At 48.8% G+C, this 14,885-nt stretch overlaps 1 protein-coding gene across 1 annotated transcript; it reads left to right on the forward strand.

Annotated features, from left to right (window-relative positions):
- The first annotated feature begins 142 nt into the window (after positions 1 to 142).
- Positions 143 to 11,060, forward strand: ERLIN1 (ER lipid raft associated 1). The gene is made up of 11 exons (XM_010214666.2): positions 143 to 287; positions 964 to 1,045; positions 1,241 to 1,287; positions 4,701 to 4,762; positions 5,513 to 5,638; positions 6,485 to 6,558; positions 8,059 to 8,117; positions 9,173 to 9,264; positions 9,979 to 10,068; positions 10,392 to 10,471; positions 10,665 to 11,060. Exons 1-11 carry the CDS (start codon positions 175 to 177, stop codon positions 10,881 to 10,883), a joined length of 1,044 nt encoding a protein of 347 aa, XP_010212968.2. The 5' UTR covers positions 143 to 174; the 3' UTR covers positions 10,884 to 11,060.
- The last annotated feature ends 3,825 nt before the right edge of the window (positions 11,061 to 14,885 follow it).

Consider the following 14,885-nt stretch of genomic DNA (forward strand, 5'->3'; position numbering starts at 1 on the left):
GGAGGGCGCGGGGCCTCGGCCCGCACGTGGGCGCGCGCGCGCGGCGGCAGGTACCGGGGCGGGGGGCGGGGCGCTGGGGGCGGCCGTTGGAGCCGCCTCGGGGCGCTGGGGGCGGCCGTTGCCGCCGCTAACGGCCGCCGCCCCGCGCGCCCGCGCCCCGCAGGCGAGGGGAGAATGGCCATGGCCCAGGCCGGCGCGGTCGTGGCGGCCGCCGCGGGCCTCCTCGTCGTCTTCCTCTACGCCGCCATCCACAAGGTCGAGGAGGGGCACCTGGCCGTGTATTACAGGTACCGTGGCAGCCCGCCGGCTCCCCCCGTCCCCTGACCCCGTTTCAGGCCAAAATTGAGAGGCACTCCGCTTTTTATGCATTTATTTTTTTTCAACCGCTCGCCTTTTCCATCTTTCGCATCCATTCCTGGCGTTTAAGCACCCGGGGGGTCCGCGCAAGGACCCTCGGAGGCCGCTGCCTTGCTATGCGCCTTGCCATGGCCCCTCGGCGGGTGCCTCGTGGCAGTCCCGCTGCTGGGGCTCGCCATGGTTCCTGGCGAACTCCTCAAAGAAGGAAATCGTGCTCCCGAAGCTCTCTCCAGTGTAGCTAACGATGGAAGAATTTAGCAATGTCAGTCTTAAAAAAACAAAAAAACCCAACTTTCACAGGAGCGAGCAATTCTGGAGTTGCAGGGGTAAAGTATCTTGCCCTGAAACAGCTCTTTTTAAGTGAATTAGGCAGTCGGGGACATTCAGTTTGCATATGTCAGCTTGCCCTTTGGTACAGGGATTTCTTAGGTTACAAGCAAGCAGTGATTTGGTTCAGATGAATTACTTCACCTGTGATACCCGTAACTATGTGTGTCAGTGTTTTGAATGCGCTCATCACCTCTCCAAGCCAGCACCTGTCATTTTTCCAGCGGTTTGAGCCTTTTCTCCCTCTTTTTCTCCCTCTTTTTCTCCCCCTCTCTGCAGGGGCGGTGCGCTTTTAACCAGCCCGAGCGGACCTGGCTACCACATCATGCTTCCCTTCGTTACTACCTTCAAATCTGTGCAGGTGGGTACCCCCTCTGCTTGAAGGAGGGGAAGCGGGGGCAAATGTTGGTGCCGATATTGCCAAATGGGGCTGCTGGTATTTGCAGAGGAGCTCAGGAGTTCATTTTTCTGGGCTCCCTGTTCTGAACAGTCGTGATACTCTGCGTTTCCTGGGGAAAGAGCCCTTTCCTGAGCACATTCTGTCTTTTAATTTCAGACCACGTTGCAGACAGATGAAGTTAAAAACGTGCCTTGCGGGACAAGGTAGGTCGTTTCTTTGTGTTTCCTCTGGTGATGAGATGATGTGCAAACCAGTGGGTAACTTTCTACAGTGTTGTGAGGCAGCAGCTGGAGAGTAAAACTGGTCACAGAAATATCTGGTTTACCTCCTGTAAAGAACGTAAAATTACTGTAAAGAAAGGACGAGATGGTGGCATGGGTGCAGTGCATGGGTGGCACCTGCCTGTTTCGTAATTAGGTTACTCCTTTTGTCAGCAAAGATCTGGATTGCTTTAGCAAACTGAGCAATAGCGGGAGAGTGCAAGCTGGGTTGGGCTGCAGATCCTGTTGTGTTGGTTCATCCCCAAGCTAAAGCAGTTGCTGCATGTCTTTCTTCAAGACAAAAACAAAACTAGTAATTCCTTTTTTTTTCTTGTGGCTTTAAGGTGCTCCCAGTATTTCTGTAAACAAGAGCGTAAGCAATGTGTTTTTCTGCTATTTTATCAGTCTGACACAGATAGTGGCACAAAACAATCCAGCTAAAATTAGAAGTTAAACATGACTGGCAACTTTAACTCAGCAGAATTTTCATCTGTTTTGGGCCTTGCTTAAAATAAGGTCTTAAAGTTGTTTCATGCAGCAAGTCATCAGACATAACCTGGGCTTAAATATTAGCGTAGAAGAGTTGCTGTGAGCCCTCGTTGTCTTTGCTTTTAGATCTCAAAACTCTTCCAGGAGTGTTTGTAAATAGTGCAGGAGTCCAGGGCTTTGTGATCAGGTCAAAAGTCTTTAGTCACACATTACAAGGAACTGCAGGAAGAGAAATGAGAATTCAGATGTTCACACACCTACCTTTTAAATCACATTTTCAAAAGAAATTCCTCAGGGCAGAGTTCCAGGCCACTGAGGTAAGTTGTAGAATGAGGGGTGCATGATCCAGTGGATGCTCGGGAAGAGGAAAGGTGATATCTTTCAAGCAGAGCTCTCGAGATACAGTCTCTTTTAGCAGAGTGACATGTTAGCAGCAACTTCTAGCCTGAACATAGCAGAAACAGGATGAGGGCTTTGCCTGACCAAGTTTGTAAACCTGCATTGCCAGTTTTGTGTATCTACTTCATAAAGTTTCTGTTATGGTTTGGCGTTGCTGAATTCAGTTGTGCTGTGCAAGCAGTGATGAAGTTGCAGGTAGCAAACATGCCTGAATGCATCACACAGCTGTTGAAACACATCCTAGTTAATAATTGAACCCATTCAGACCAAAGGTCCCAACAATCTAGTCCTTTTTTTTAAGGTGTTGTTACAAGAACTAGTTTCTTTGTCACCTTTAGCACTTTTAAATTAGTTTTAATAGTCTTAATTTACTCTATGTCAAAGCTAGTTTATGGACTTCAATCCAAAGTTCTCCAGTAAAAACTTTTATAATTAACAAATGGGTACAATTCAAAGCTTTGCCATTTCTGTTCAAAGCTCTCTGCAAAAATAGATCCTAAATCCTTTTAAGTTCTGTATTTGTATATTAGACCATCAGACTCTAAAGGATGGGTTTGTCCTCCACCTTATTCCCTCGTCTCCATTTGGAAGCTCCTAAATGGCTGTGTGGGTGTCCAAATCCCAGTTTCTGCCTGTCCATATATGCTTGGAAGAAGTCTCCTCTAAATTTTGTACAGGTTATAAGATGCGAAGAAATAGTAAATAGCCGTGCTGATAAGCATTAGTATTGCCTAAGCATTAGATATTTATTTGTTGAAGTTGCAAGTTGTCTTGTGCTGAAGATCCTTTGGAAAACACAAGCAGCGTACTGGAGGACCAGATCCCTGTTTGTTAGATAATCACATCCAAAAATGTCACAAATACGATGAGTAGAGGTATTAAAGTAATAAAGTAGTCTCTAAACAGGCAGGAACTAACCCTTAAGCCAATTTTTACACACGCTTCTTACCCAGCCAAGTCTGAGCTTGTCTATGGTCAGCTCCAGCAACGAGTGGTGAAAGACTTTTTTTTTCTTTTTCCCCAGACTTTTTTTTTTTTTATGATAACTTAAGTTCTTCATCCCTTGCGTTTTTCCACGTTGCTACTGTGGGTCTCTTTCTAGCTGCCGCAGTCGAACGTTTCCAGATTCTGTTTCTTAAGTAATACAGTGAACTCTGCCATATGCCTAAACTTCTCCCGAGTGTATGTGGTCTGCACGTGGAGCCTCTTTTCAGACTTGTTGTGGATCTCTGCTTGTTCCTGTCTCCTTGATTAGAGAGCCTGCTAAACTCTGTCATGCTGTCTCACCAACCTCATGAGCAGCTCTGGTGTGAGGACCTCGGGGCCTTTTGGTAGTAGCAGTTCCACAAGAATCTTTCTGAATTTCAGTTTTGGCAAGGCTATGGAAATTGCAGCTGAGGGTTGTAGTTTTGGAAACCTTTACATCTGAAAAACACCTAAATGTAGGTGCTGAGGTTCAAGTAAAGCAGCTGTTGATAAGAGGATTTATTTGGTTGCTAATCAACAGGATATGTGAATGGGCTCCCACCTCAAATCACTTCATGGTGCTGGGCTGGAACTACTGCCTCGAGACTGCCCAGGATGGTATCTCCTGGAGTTCAGGAGATGACCAATATCTGGACCAAACTATTTGAGAGATCTTTCCAAACATGCTCTTGTTAAAATCAGAATTGTTACAGTCTGGTTTTGTTCCTGGATTTATAGGGAGGAGATTCAAAGGGTTGTCCCCACTAGGAAATGTTAAACAATGATGGTTTCAACAGCTGGCTGGATGGAAAACTTAATGCAGCTGCTTTGTAGGCTTGCCTTAACATTAATCCCTTAGTGGGGACAGCATTGTTAGGTTCTGATTGAGCGGTTCTTGTTTTGCTTCTACTATTTGCACGCAATTGAAATGCAAAAAGGACCCTAAAATTTAGGCTTTGGGTGGTAGCCCTGCAGAAAACTCCAGGGGGAATGGTCTTTCTGAGACCGTATGTATACTTTGAAAGCAGGTTCAGAGGATCCTGAGAAACGTGTTTGGAAGTTACTTTCTAGAATAAACAGCTTTTTAAGGGGTGCAGGATAGTTACACAGTACAGCACCCATGAGATGGATTAAAAAATGTGTTGTTCCTTTGTAAGTGCTCACAGTCTCACATGGAGGGAAATCTAACTACCCGTTTCAGATCTGGGAAGTAAGAGACCAAGTCTGCAGAAGGAAGTACCTTGGAGAGAAAGCACCATGGAGACATGGTTTGGGCATGCGTGAGGTCTGCTTCAGGAGAGGAACTATCTGCAAAGTGTGCTGGAGTTTGCTGCCATCTGAATGCAGATGTTTAAGAGGTCAAAGTTGTTCTGGGCAAAACGGAACCCCAGCTTTCGGACAGAATTCAGTAGAAGAGGAGAAAAGACAACTTTGCTTTAAGTAAGGGATTTCTGCTAAAAGCTGCAGGGCTAATTCATGAATTGTCTGTGTCTCGTTCACAGTGGTGGCGTTATGATCTACATTGACCGAATAGAAGTGGTGAACAAACTGGCACCGTTCGCAGGTATTTCCCGTCCTGTCTTAACAAGCAGCGCTGGGACCGTCTTCGCTCCTCGTTTGTGAGGCCGCTGCTGCTTTCTGTGCCTCATCTTCATGGCTCCCGGGACCCTAGCACTTAGCTGTATACCCGTGTCTGCAAGTTCTTTGGAAAGCTTTGCAGCCACAGCATTTGCAAAGAGGAACGTAACCTGTAGCACTAGTTCTGCCTTCGAGGGTTCTACACCTGGCCATTTAGAAACGCTGGGCTGGATATGACAAGCCCTGGTGTTGCAGAAGCAGCAAAGGGCGAGTTCTTGTTACGAGGATGGGAATGATACTTGTTTACTCTTGATAGGAGTATCTGTTCCTCTGCGTGCAGGTCCTGTGCAGACTTTACTATTTCATTTGTTTATACAGATCGTAAAACAGGACCGTGCAGTATATCTTATTCTAATTACCCTGCTCTTTGAAGTCATATAATCCCGTGAGCGCTGGTGAAAGGAAGCTCTGCAGGTGGCTACTCCGACCTCCCAGTCACAGCAGGGCTGTCACTAGCATCAGGTCAGTGCAGCTGTGGCTTCATGCAGGCAATTCCCAAAAGCTCCTGCGGATAAAGATCCCCAGCCCCTCGGGTGCCTTGTCCCAAGGCTGCAATACTTCCCTAAGGATCTGAGCTGTCCCGTTGAGGCAACGGGGTCAGAGGAGACTCAGTGTGGGACAGTTGGAAAGTCGCTGTGTGCAGCAATGACCTGTGATAATCCTTTTATTTCCTCAGTGTACGATATAGTGAGAAACTACACTGCGGACTATGATAAGACCTTGATCTTCAATAAAATTCATCACGAGCTGAATCAGTTCTGCAGTGCCCATACTCTTCAGGAAGTATACATTGAGCTGTTCGGTAAGCATGTGGCAACTGGAAATGCCCGTGAAAAAAGCCAGGTAACCCTCCCCGTTCAGTGGAACACATTAAAGCAGGCTCTTGTAAGCAAACAGGCCCTGGGCTCAATTTGTGGTTAAAAAACATTTCCCTAAAAATCTACATGCCTCTTTCTGTGTAACTGTGTTGTGTCTTTAACGATGCACGTTTCTGGATATGCCGGTAGGTGTTTAAATTCAGTCTTTTTCCACTTGAGACTGAATTCTGGACGTACAAAATAGTGATTGTGATTTTGTGCTTGCTGACATGATCACTGCATTCTCTCATGATCCTTTTATTTTCCCCACATCTATTTGTTAAGCCTTGGTGCCACTGGCAGCTGAAGGTCTTTGAACTTCAGCAAGAAGGGGCTGGAACAACTGGTGCAGTTTGTTGCATTGCTCTGTTTTTTTCGCAAGGGGGTAGCAGTGATTCAGGAACTAGCAAAGGATGAATCTTGCGGATCCACAGCAAGCCAAGGCGGGATTGCTTGCTGGCAGGGGGATCTAGCTTTCTTCCTGAGACACTGAAAGCAATTTGCCTCCAGCTTTGGCCCATCAGTAGCTGAACCCATCAGTAGCTGATGCTTTCCAGAGACACCAGTGTGTGTGGCTCGCCTTAAGAATGTTTTCAGTGGGAAATGTTTTCTTCAGAGGATGTACAAATGGAGATGATGTGTGAATGACCTCAAAGAACATCTTTATTTCACGCCCTGTGTAGAGGTGCCTCCTCTTGAAAGCCAGGTGACTCCCTCTGCGGCACAAACCGCAGGAGAAATTATGTGCCTGGATTCACATGGCCTCTTTCTCTCTTTTTCTCCAAATACAGATCAGATAGATGAGAATCTGAAGCTGGCCCTGCAGAAAGATCTCAATGTCATGGCACCAGGTCTCACTATACAGGTAAGTCCATTCCCCAGCAGAAGTTTATTCTCTTCTGCACCTCAAGCTGCTCTCACTGGATCAATGAGATCTCTTCTGTTTTTCACATTTTGAAGACTGTCCACCATATGACAGTGACTACTTCTAAATGCTGTTTTTATGTTAGGGGAAGACTTGCAGGATAAAGGAAAGAACCTTTTTGGCCACAGACCTGTGGATACTAGATTTAATCCACAATCAGCTATGAAAAAGGTTTCTGTGTAGCTAAATCTGCGTAGCTAGATCTTTCAGCATAACCTGCTCCTTTTCAGTCCAGACTGCCCAATCTTAGCTGTTGGTCAGAAGTTGGAGGACACCCTGCCTGTTTCAGCCCAGGGTGGGTTTGCAGGACCAGCAGCTTGAAAATGTGCTATAACTTCTGAGGAAAGTAGTTCATCGGAAGTGCTTCAGAAACAGTGGGATTATTCCTTGATGTTTCTACCATCCTCTTTCTTGGTCTCCAGTGAGACTGTGCCTTGATGACTAATCTTCCATGTTGCTCTGTCGTTTGCCATGAAACTTTCTGCTACCTTGCTGAAGGACTGACCTTTCTTTAAGCTGCCCATATTGAGCTGTATATAACTTAGATGGAGTTGGGAAAACCAGAGTTCTCCTGGACTTAGTCGTAGTGGTGCATGTGCAAGGCAACACAAAGAGCTTTTAAGTACATCAGCAGCAAAAGGAAAGCTCAGGAGTCTGGATGCTTTCTTTCGAGGCTGGGTGAATTTGCCAGGATAAGGATGCCTGTCGCACGCCATTCCCTTTTCTTGCCAGGGAAATGTCCATGTCCCACTGTGTGCGGAAGCAATAAAGTTCTTTGCAGACTCACAGAGTCCGTAGAGAAGTATCAGGTTCTGCTCTAGACCTGTGATGGAGATTGAGCAGGAGAGTTGTGAAGCGATCTTGACTGTTTTGATTCACAGACCTCAGCACTGAACCAGGTGACACACACCGGCCGGGCAGCAGCAGCTCCTGCCTTCAGCTCCTGCCATTTTTGCCCTGTTGCTGAGCCCTTGAAGAGTTTGTCTCACGTAGCCCTACCTCTTGTTTGCAAGTCCCACCCCTACAGCTTAATTCCATTGGATCCATGAGGCCCTGTCTTGAGCGCTGCCTTGGGAGCTGCTGTCTCGTGATCTTTGGAGAGTGTCTCCATCTAGGGTGGAGAACTAAGCTGTTTCTAAGAAAGTGGTGGAGCCCTTAAGGGATTACATAACATCTGGGCAAAAGACTCCCTAAGTGTTACAAAAGGGTTAAGGAAAGAACATTCAAATGTGGGACTTCTGTTTAAGAGAGACAATTCTGTCAGGTTGCTGTGCTGTACGAGAGGCCTGGAAACTGTTACGCATGATCTTGCATGAACGTGGAAACATCCGTTGCCTTTACTAGTGGCAGGGGCACTGCAGCTGGTTTTGTCATGATGTGTCTTAGCTGTGCAGATCTCATCCAAATGTTTCGTCTAAAATGCACTTTCCTTTTTCGTAGGCTGTGCGTGTTACAAAACCCAAAATCCCAGAAGCCATCCGAAGAAATTTTGAGCTGATGTGAGTAGCTGTACATAAAATTGTCTGAGATGGTTCTGAGGGTCCAGCACAGGCATAGTGCCTTTATAAATCTCATAGCTTGTGTTCAGAAGATGGAAGGGAGACTGCAGTTGTGCATGTGCTCTGTAAGGTGCCCTTGTACAGTCTGTCTGTCTGTTTTCATAGCTTTTGTCATCAGGAAGCATTTTAGCCCTTCAGAAAGAAGGTTGTTAGCAATTACAGAGCCTATGGCATTGAGGATGTTGATGTGCTATGGAGAATCTATGGATTCAGTAATTGAACTTGGGGCTCTGGGGTCCTGATGCCTTGACCACAAGCTCCCTTCCAGCAAATTTGCAGAATCCCAGGAAGATTTCAGTTTGATAGGGACCCCTGGACGTCTCTTGACCAAGCTCCTGCCCAAAGCAGGGCTGGCTTCAAGCTACAGCAGGTTTTTTAGGACCGTGTCCAGGTGAGTCTGGACAAACCCGAAAGGTGGAGATCCCCCCACTCTGCTTGGGGACCTGTCCGAAGGTAGCACCCCTTGCATGGGGAAGGACTGTTCACTAAAGTGCAGCCAGGACTTCCCAAGTTGCAGCTTGTGTGATGGCATCCCATGCTTTAGCTGGGCCCCTCTGAGCAGAGTCTGGTCCTGTCATCTCTACAGCTTCTTTGGATCTGCACTCCCTGCAGCTGGATCCCCCTTCACCTTCTTGTTTCCTGATTGAATAAGTCCAGTTCCTACAGCTGCTCCTTGTACACCCTGGTCTCCAGCCCCGCCATCTCTGTGGTCTGCCCTGGATTCGTCCCAGTTCATGTCTCACTTGTGCTGAGGGGCTCAGGCTGAACCCCATGTCCAGGTGCAGCCTCACCAATGCCAAACAGAGCAGAGTTAGCCCATGCTTCAACTGTCTGGCTACGTGTGGCTTGTACAGCTGAGAACATGACTGATCTTCACTACTCAAGGGTGCACTGCTTGCTTTGGCCAAGTTGTTGCTCCTCAGGTGTCCCGTGCCCTTGCTTGCAGAGTTGCTTCCCAGCTCTGTTTCACTGTGACACTGTTCCTCATCCTGCAGGGAGGCCGAGAAGACCAAGCTCCTCATAGCAGCCCAGAAGCAGAAAGTTGTAGAGAAGGAGGCAGAGACAGACCGGAAGAAAGCACTCATAGGTATGTGATCCATCAGGAGGACCAGCAGATTCTGTCCTGAGTCATGTATTCCATTGTCCTGAGTCAAGAATTTCCATTCTTACATCCCCCCCCAGTAGGCGAGTAGGGACATATTCATGCATTGCTGACAGCTCCCTGAAAGAAGCACATCTAGGGTAACATCTAGACAACGAATGTTGGTGCTGCTGCATCTGCCTTTGGCCAACCCAGACCCAGCTCCCTACAGCAGCAGAGCAACGCGCTCCTCACCATCATGCAGCAGCAGCACTCGGCTTCCTCCTGAGACCTGCTGCTCCTCTGGCACAGCAAACACTGAGGCTCGCACCTCCCATAAAGTTCCTAAGTCTTAGAAGTTGTCTGCTCTTAGCCCCACGTCAGACCTCAAAAGCCTGGGCTCCTGCTACAGATTGAGAGCTAACAGCTCTGCTGGCAGAACTTGTTGGGCTCTGTTGAGGTAAATGTGGTTGGGCAATGAGGAATCATGGTTGTAAAAGGGATTTGAGCCACTTCAGCCCTAGAAACTTGAACACTGCCTTTTCCTCCTACAGCTGTATTGTTTGGGGTACAAACTGCCTCTGAGCTATAGAGGACAAGAGGGGAGAGGGAGCAGCAGAGGGTGAATCGCCTGTATGGTGATGTCTGCGACCCAACTCTGGGGTGAGGATGCTCAAGGATTGAGCGCAAATGTCTGAGCTGAGCCTGTTGTGATTGCAGAGGCAGAGAAAGCTGCTCAGGTGGCCAAGATTCACTATCAGCAGAAGATTATGGAGAAGGAAACGGAGAAGCGAATTTCGGAGATTGAAGGTAATACAGTCCTGTTGAGGTGCTGCTGGAGTTCCCTTCTGGCTAAGGGGCTCCCCAGTGCCTATGCTAGAGAAACCTCCAAAGTGGGCTTGTTATCATCCTAAAAATAAAGGGTGCAGCTGTGCAAAAATACGCCCTCGGGCCATTCCTCCCCTTTACTGGCTCCCTGGGGAGGTACCTGCAACACTGGCGTGTGACCAGGCTGCTTCGTGGACTCAGCTGAGTCAGATTGTCCCTGCAGGACAGGGCCCAAGCGCTGCACGTGATGTAGCTGCTCACTTGCTAACACCCCTTCTCCTATCCATCACCCGTTGCTCTATCAGATGCTGCGTTCCTAGCGAGAGAGAAGGCCAAAGCGGATGCCGAGTACTATACCGCTCGGAAGCTGGCTGATTCCAACAAGGTGAGCGCTCGAAATCCCTTCGAAAGAGGGCTTGCTAACCCTTCCCCTCGACACAGGGGAGTAAGTTCAGATGGACAACACTGAGCAAATGTTTAACAGCCCCACATTTCCTGGGGGAAGGGCTACCTGAGATGGGCTGTAGTGATGCATGCCCCACAAGGCTGTCTCTCATGGCATCCATTTTCTCTTGCAGCTGAAACTCACTCCAGAGTATCTGGAACTAATGAAATACCATGCAATAGCTGCAAACAGCAAGCTGTATTTTGGCGACAGCATCCCCAGCGTCTTGTTGGATTCCTGTGCCTTCCAGCAAACTGGTGTGAGGACTGCTCAAGAAACCAGCCTGTCCTCACAGGAGACCCCAGAGACCTCTGGGAAAAGCCACCACAAAGCAAAGGAAAGCATGGGCTGACAGAGGCAGAAAGATCCCTGGAAGAGCTCAGCAGCTAGCCCAGCTGTGGATGGGGATTGCCCTGTGTGGTGGGGCGGATGCAGCACCTGCGTGGACGTCTTGCAGATCGGTGGCAGTTGGGTTGATTTTTCTTCTAGCAACACGTTGCAAGTGCTCTGCCCCTTCCATTTCTTCCCCTATTGGTGCTTCCAAATGAGGGATAATCCTGTACTAACATACCTATACTGGAATATTAAAAAGACAGAAACCAGGAAAGCCTTCTGCAGTAGGTGCGATTCTTTAGCAAGCATGACCTTTGGGGCAAGAGACCTGGCTTTCGAGTGCTGCGCGGCTACTCGTTCCCCAGCCCTCGAAACTGAGGCCAAGGAAAGATGTTTCCTTCCTCCTGCTGAGGACGCTTCGCTCTGTGGACCCTGAAGCAGGTTCTGTCAACACTGATTCCTCGAGGACTCAAGGAGGCTGCACCTCGGCCTGGGGAGAAGCCCAGAAAGGAGTGATTTGGTTTAGAGTAGATTCTTTGAATAGGATCTGCATAGCCATAAGCTTTTTTTCTTCCCTGTAGGCAGTGGGACTAGATAACACGGACTCAACATGAGCAACCTGTAAGAGGCTTTAGTAACTTCCCTCCTCCAAACAAGAGCCTTATGCTGGCTGGTCACGAGTGGTTGTAGGACGCTTCAGATGGGCAACGAGTCTCACCTTGCACCCTCAAACGGGAGTCGGAATGTGTGCAGCACCTCGGAGCAGCTGACGGGCAGCAAAGGGTCCCCAGTTTTGAAATCTCTGCTCAGACCTCAGCCCCCCGCTAGGTCTTCTCACTATGGAAAGGTTGCTGAATTTTCACCACTCTGCCTCACAGGCAAAGGAAAAAGAGAAGAGCAAGGAGAGAGATGCAAGATAATCCTTGGGGCAGAGGGAAGGAGTCTCAGTATTATCCCGCTTATTCCAATGGCCTCCTTCTGTAATGGATGACTCTCAGCAGAGAATAGGATCCCAGAAGAAGGGGAATTTGCCCTGTGAAATTCCTTGTGCACCCTCAAGCAGTTGCAATGGAGAGTCCCTCAGCAGTCCTGCAGGTGCCACAGGGCTTCTGCTCACAAACCCTGCTGGCAGGATGGCCTGTGTTCCTGGCACACAGTCTCTCATAGCTGTTCCCTGCTCCCTGTGCACTGCTGTGGCATGAGAGGGGAAAAAAAGGTGAATTCCTTGGAGGGGAAAATGAGAATGGGTGAAATCTGTCAGTGATCTGCTTTCTTCCCCTCTTCCCTGCCTCCCTGTGCCTGCCAGGACCTGTACTTGTTTCTTGGATCTGTTTCTCCTTGTGTTCTCTGCCAATCCCCTAAGATGGTGACCAAAGGAGTGTGTGATGGGGGCCTGATCCAGAAAGCCGTGCCCCCAGCCAGGAGCACAGCAGCCCCACTTGCCTCTACAAGCCACTGCATGTCCAGAGACCACTTCTTCTGGAGCCTGGACGTCTGTGTGTTTCTCCTGGTTTTGCCAAGGCCCTTCATGTCTCAGTCCCAGCATGGACATTAGTTGGTTTCCCTTCTACTCTAACCAGGGATTTTGGAGATAGGTTTTCACCTGGTGCAGCCAGGTGAAATGCTCAGCAGTTCACCAGGAAGGCCAGTTCATGGTGACTCACCCAGTGACCAGTACCGAGCCCCAGGAAACATCTTGAACTTCACATCTATCAATAATTTGTGCACTTTGGGCCTGTCAGTGCTGGTGTTGTACCCCATGTGGCTTTTTTGACTTAGAGGATGATGGTGTCTCTCCTAAAGGGGAAGTTCAGTAACGCAGTCAAAAAGTCTTTACTCTGTCTCAGCTCCTGCCATTGCTGCCTCTCCTCCATCTCTGGGGCAGAGTGAGGATGTTTTGACCCTTCCTTTCTCACCTGGCTGCCAGCCAGCTTGGGCAGAAGTGCCTAAGGGACTTGCTGAGTGCTTGGGGTGAAAGACTGGAGGAAAGACTTCTCCAGCGTGTGGTGCACACGTCTAGCAGGCAGAGGGATCATGGAGCAGTCCTGCCGATGCAAACCTGCGGCGTGTGGAGTCCCACGACTGGGCTTTTGTGGGAGGAACTCCTGGTTTTCCTTGCCAAAAGGGCGACCTCCTGGGTTTGAGTGGTAGTTGAAGGATGTTAGACCCAGCAGTGTGATTTTCAGCGAGGGGGACAAGGCTAGGCAGCATGTGGTGCTTGAGGTGTCTCCTAGAAGCATTGATGAGCAAGATTCCCTCTCCTCTGTTGGGGAGGCGTTGAGGGCTTGGTGGAGTTGCGTGTCTTTGATGCTCCAGCCATTTGGGTTGAATTTTGAGTTCAACCATAGGCTCTTTGAAAACAAAAACATCCCTGGAGAGCGGATAGACCTGTTCCCATGTGACATGTGCTGGTTTGTGATCTTGGGGCCTGGCGAGCAGCCCCAGTCCCCATCTCCAGGTGAGAGGTGTGTTGCACAGGCTGGTGGAGGCGACCTCCATCGTGGAGAAGAGGCGCCTGGGCTGGCTGCTAGTGATTGCAGCACAAGTCCATGGGGATCGAACTGCATCCAGGGGCACAGGGTAGGAGGTGCAAGCCTGGAGGTGCCAGGAAACCAGGGTTCAATCTACACTTTCCACCTCCATCTCCTGCCTGAGCAGTTTTAGGGAGATCCCTGACCTGCTCTTGTGGCTTGAAGTCCTGTAGCAAGGTTTGCAGGTTGCCCAGTGCCTTGTGCAGAAAGCTCCTCCTTGGATCCTGCAGCTGTTGCCCTGGGGACAGCACTTCACATGTTCCCAAATCCATATGAAATACCCAGGCAGCCAAATAACCATGGATTTCTTAGCACCTTCAGCTGGGTGTTGCTTCCCTCCAAGCTTGGATAAAGTGGATGTATCTGAATCCTGGTTTTGAACTGTTTTCCCTCTGTTCAAAAGGCCTATGCTCTCTTTTTTTTAAAAAAAAAGGGTTTGCCACTGGATCAGCACCTTCTCTAATGAAACACGATACATATGTTCAAGTTTACAGTGCACAGTGTTACATTCTTTTGATAAAATAGAATAAAATTATTTTGATACCATTTCCTCCCTGACTTTGTGTCTGCCTGGGGGAGAGGGGCAGTCTCAGCGCCTCTTAGGACGTGATCACGCTGCATCTATCTGTGTGCATCCTCAGTAGCAACAGTTGCCAACTTTGGAGCCACACAAGTGCCCTGGACCTTCCCGGGCTCAGGGAAAATTGCAGCCAGTCTAACTCAGGTGTAAACTCGTATTTCAGTAGCTCCAAGGGGGAGGTGGTTGACTGTCTCTCAACAGAAAGGCAAGAGGATCTGCTCAACAGGCCGTCTCCCTTCCATGCCTCAGGTTGCTGAGGCCCTTCATGTCTCAGTCCCAGCATGGACATTAGTTGGGTTCCTTTCTACTCTAACCAGGGTTTTGGAGATAGGTTTTTCTTCTTCTTGGGTCTTGTGGCCATTTTCAGAGCAACGAGAAGGTCCAGGGTCTGTTTTGGCAGGGAGGAAGTGCAGTTTTTCCACTGTTTACTCCCTACAAGCCCATCAGGCAAGAGGAGGGGACAAGCATGGGGATTGCCCGAGGGCTTCCACCGCTAAGAAAAACACCCTGGAGCACTGTTACTTTCAGTCTTTATTTGTATAAAAGCCTTCAACTTGACTGATATCAAAACAGGGAGGACCAGTTTCACAACGAGTGGCTCAAAATGATCATAGAAAGGGTCACAGATTAATGGCTGTGGTGGAAACATCCCCAAGAAATTCCCTTGTAGGAAAAGAGGAAAAGAGCCTAATGGTAATTTCAGAGCTGAAAAAAAACATATATCACTGGGGACTGACCACAGTGAACCCAAATGTGGCTTGGACCTGCCAAGGCCACCTGGGGCAAGACACACTGTGCAGCTGGCCCCAGTTGCAGTACTGGGTTAATGCAGAAGGTGACCTGCACTGTCCCCACTAGGGAGGGCTCTGAGCATGGCCGAGCTTTGCAAGCTCCTTGCCTTGGCCTCACA

Source organism: Tinamus guttatus, unplaced genomic scaffold (assembly GCF_059628265.1).
Source record: "Tinamus guttatus ecotype Peru unplaced genomic scaffold, ASM5962826v1 Tinamus_guttatus_pri_ptg000023l, whole genome shotgun sequence".
NCBI classification, from domain to species: domain Eukaryota; kingdom Metazoa; phylum Chordata; class Aves; order Tinamiformes; family Tinamidae; genus Tinamus; species Tinamus guttatus.

Coding starts and splice junctions, on each gene's coding strand:
- ERLIN1 (XM_010214666.2), top strand. CDS start 175: ATGGCCATGGCCCAGGCCGGCGCGGTCGTGGCGGCCGCCGCGGGCCTC. Junction 9,265..9,978: donor CCGGAAGAAAGCACTCATAG/GTATGTGATCCA, acceptor TTGTGATTGCAG/AGGCAGAGAAAGCTGCTCAG. Junction 10,069..10,391: donor GCGAATTTCGGAGATTGAAG/GTAATACAGTCC, acceptor TTGCTCTATCAG/ATGCTGCGTTCCTAGCGAGA.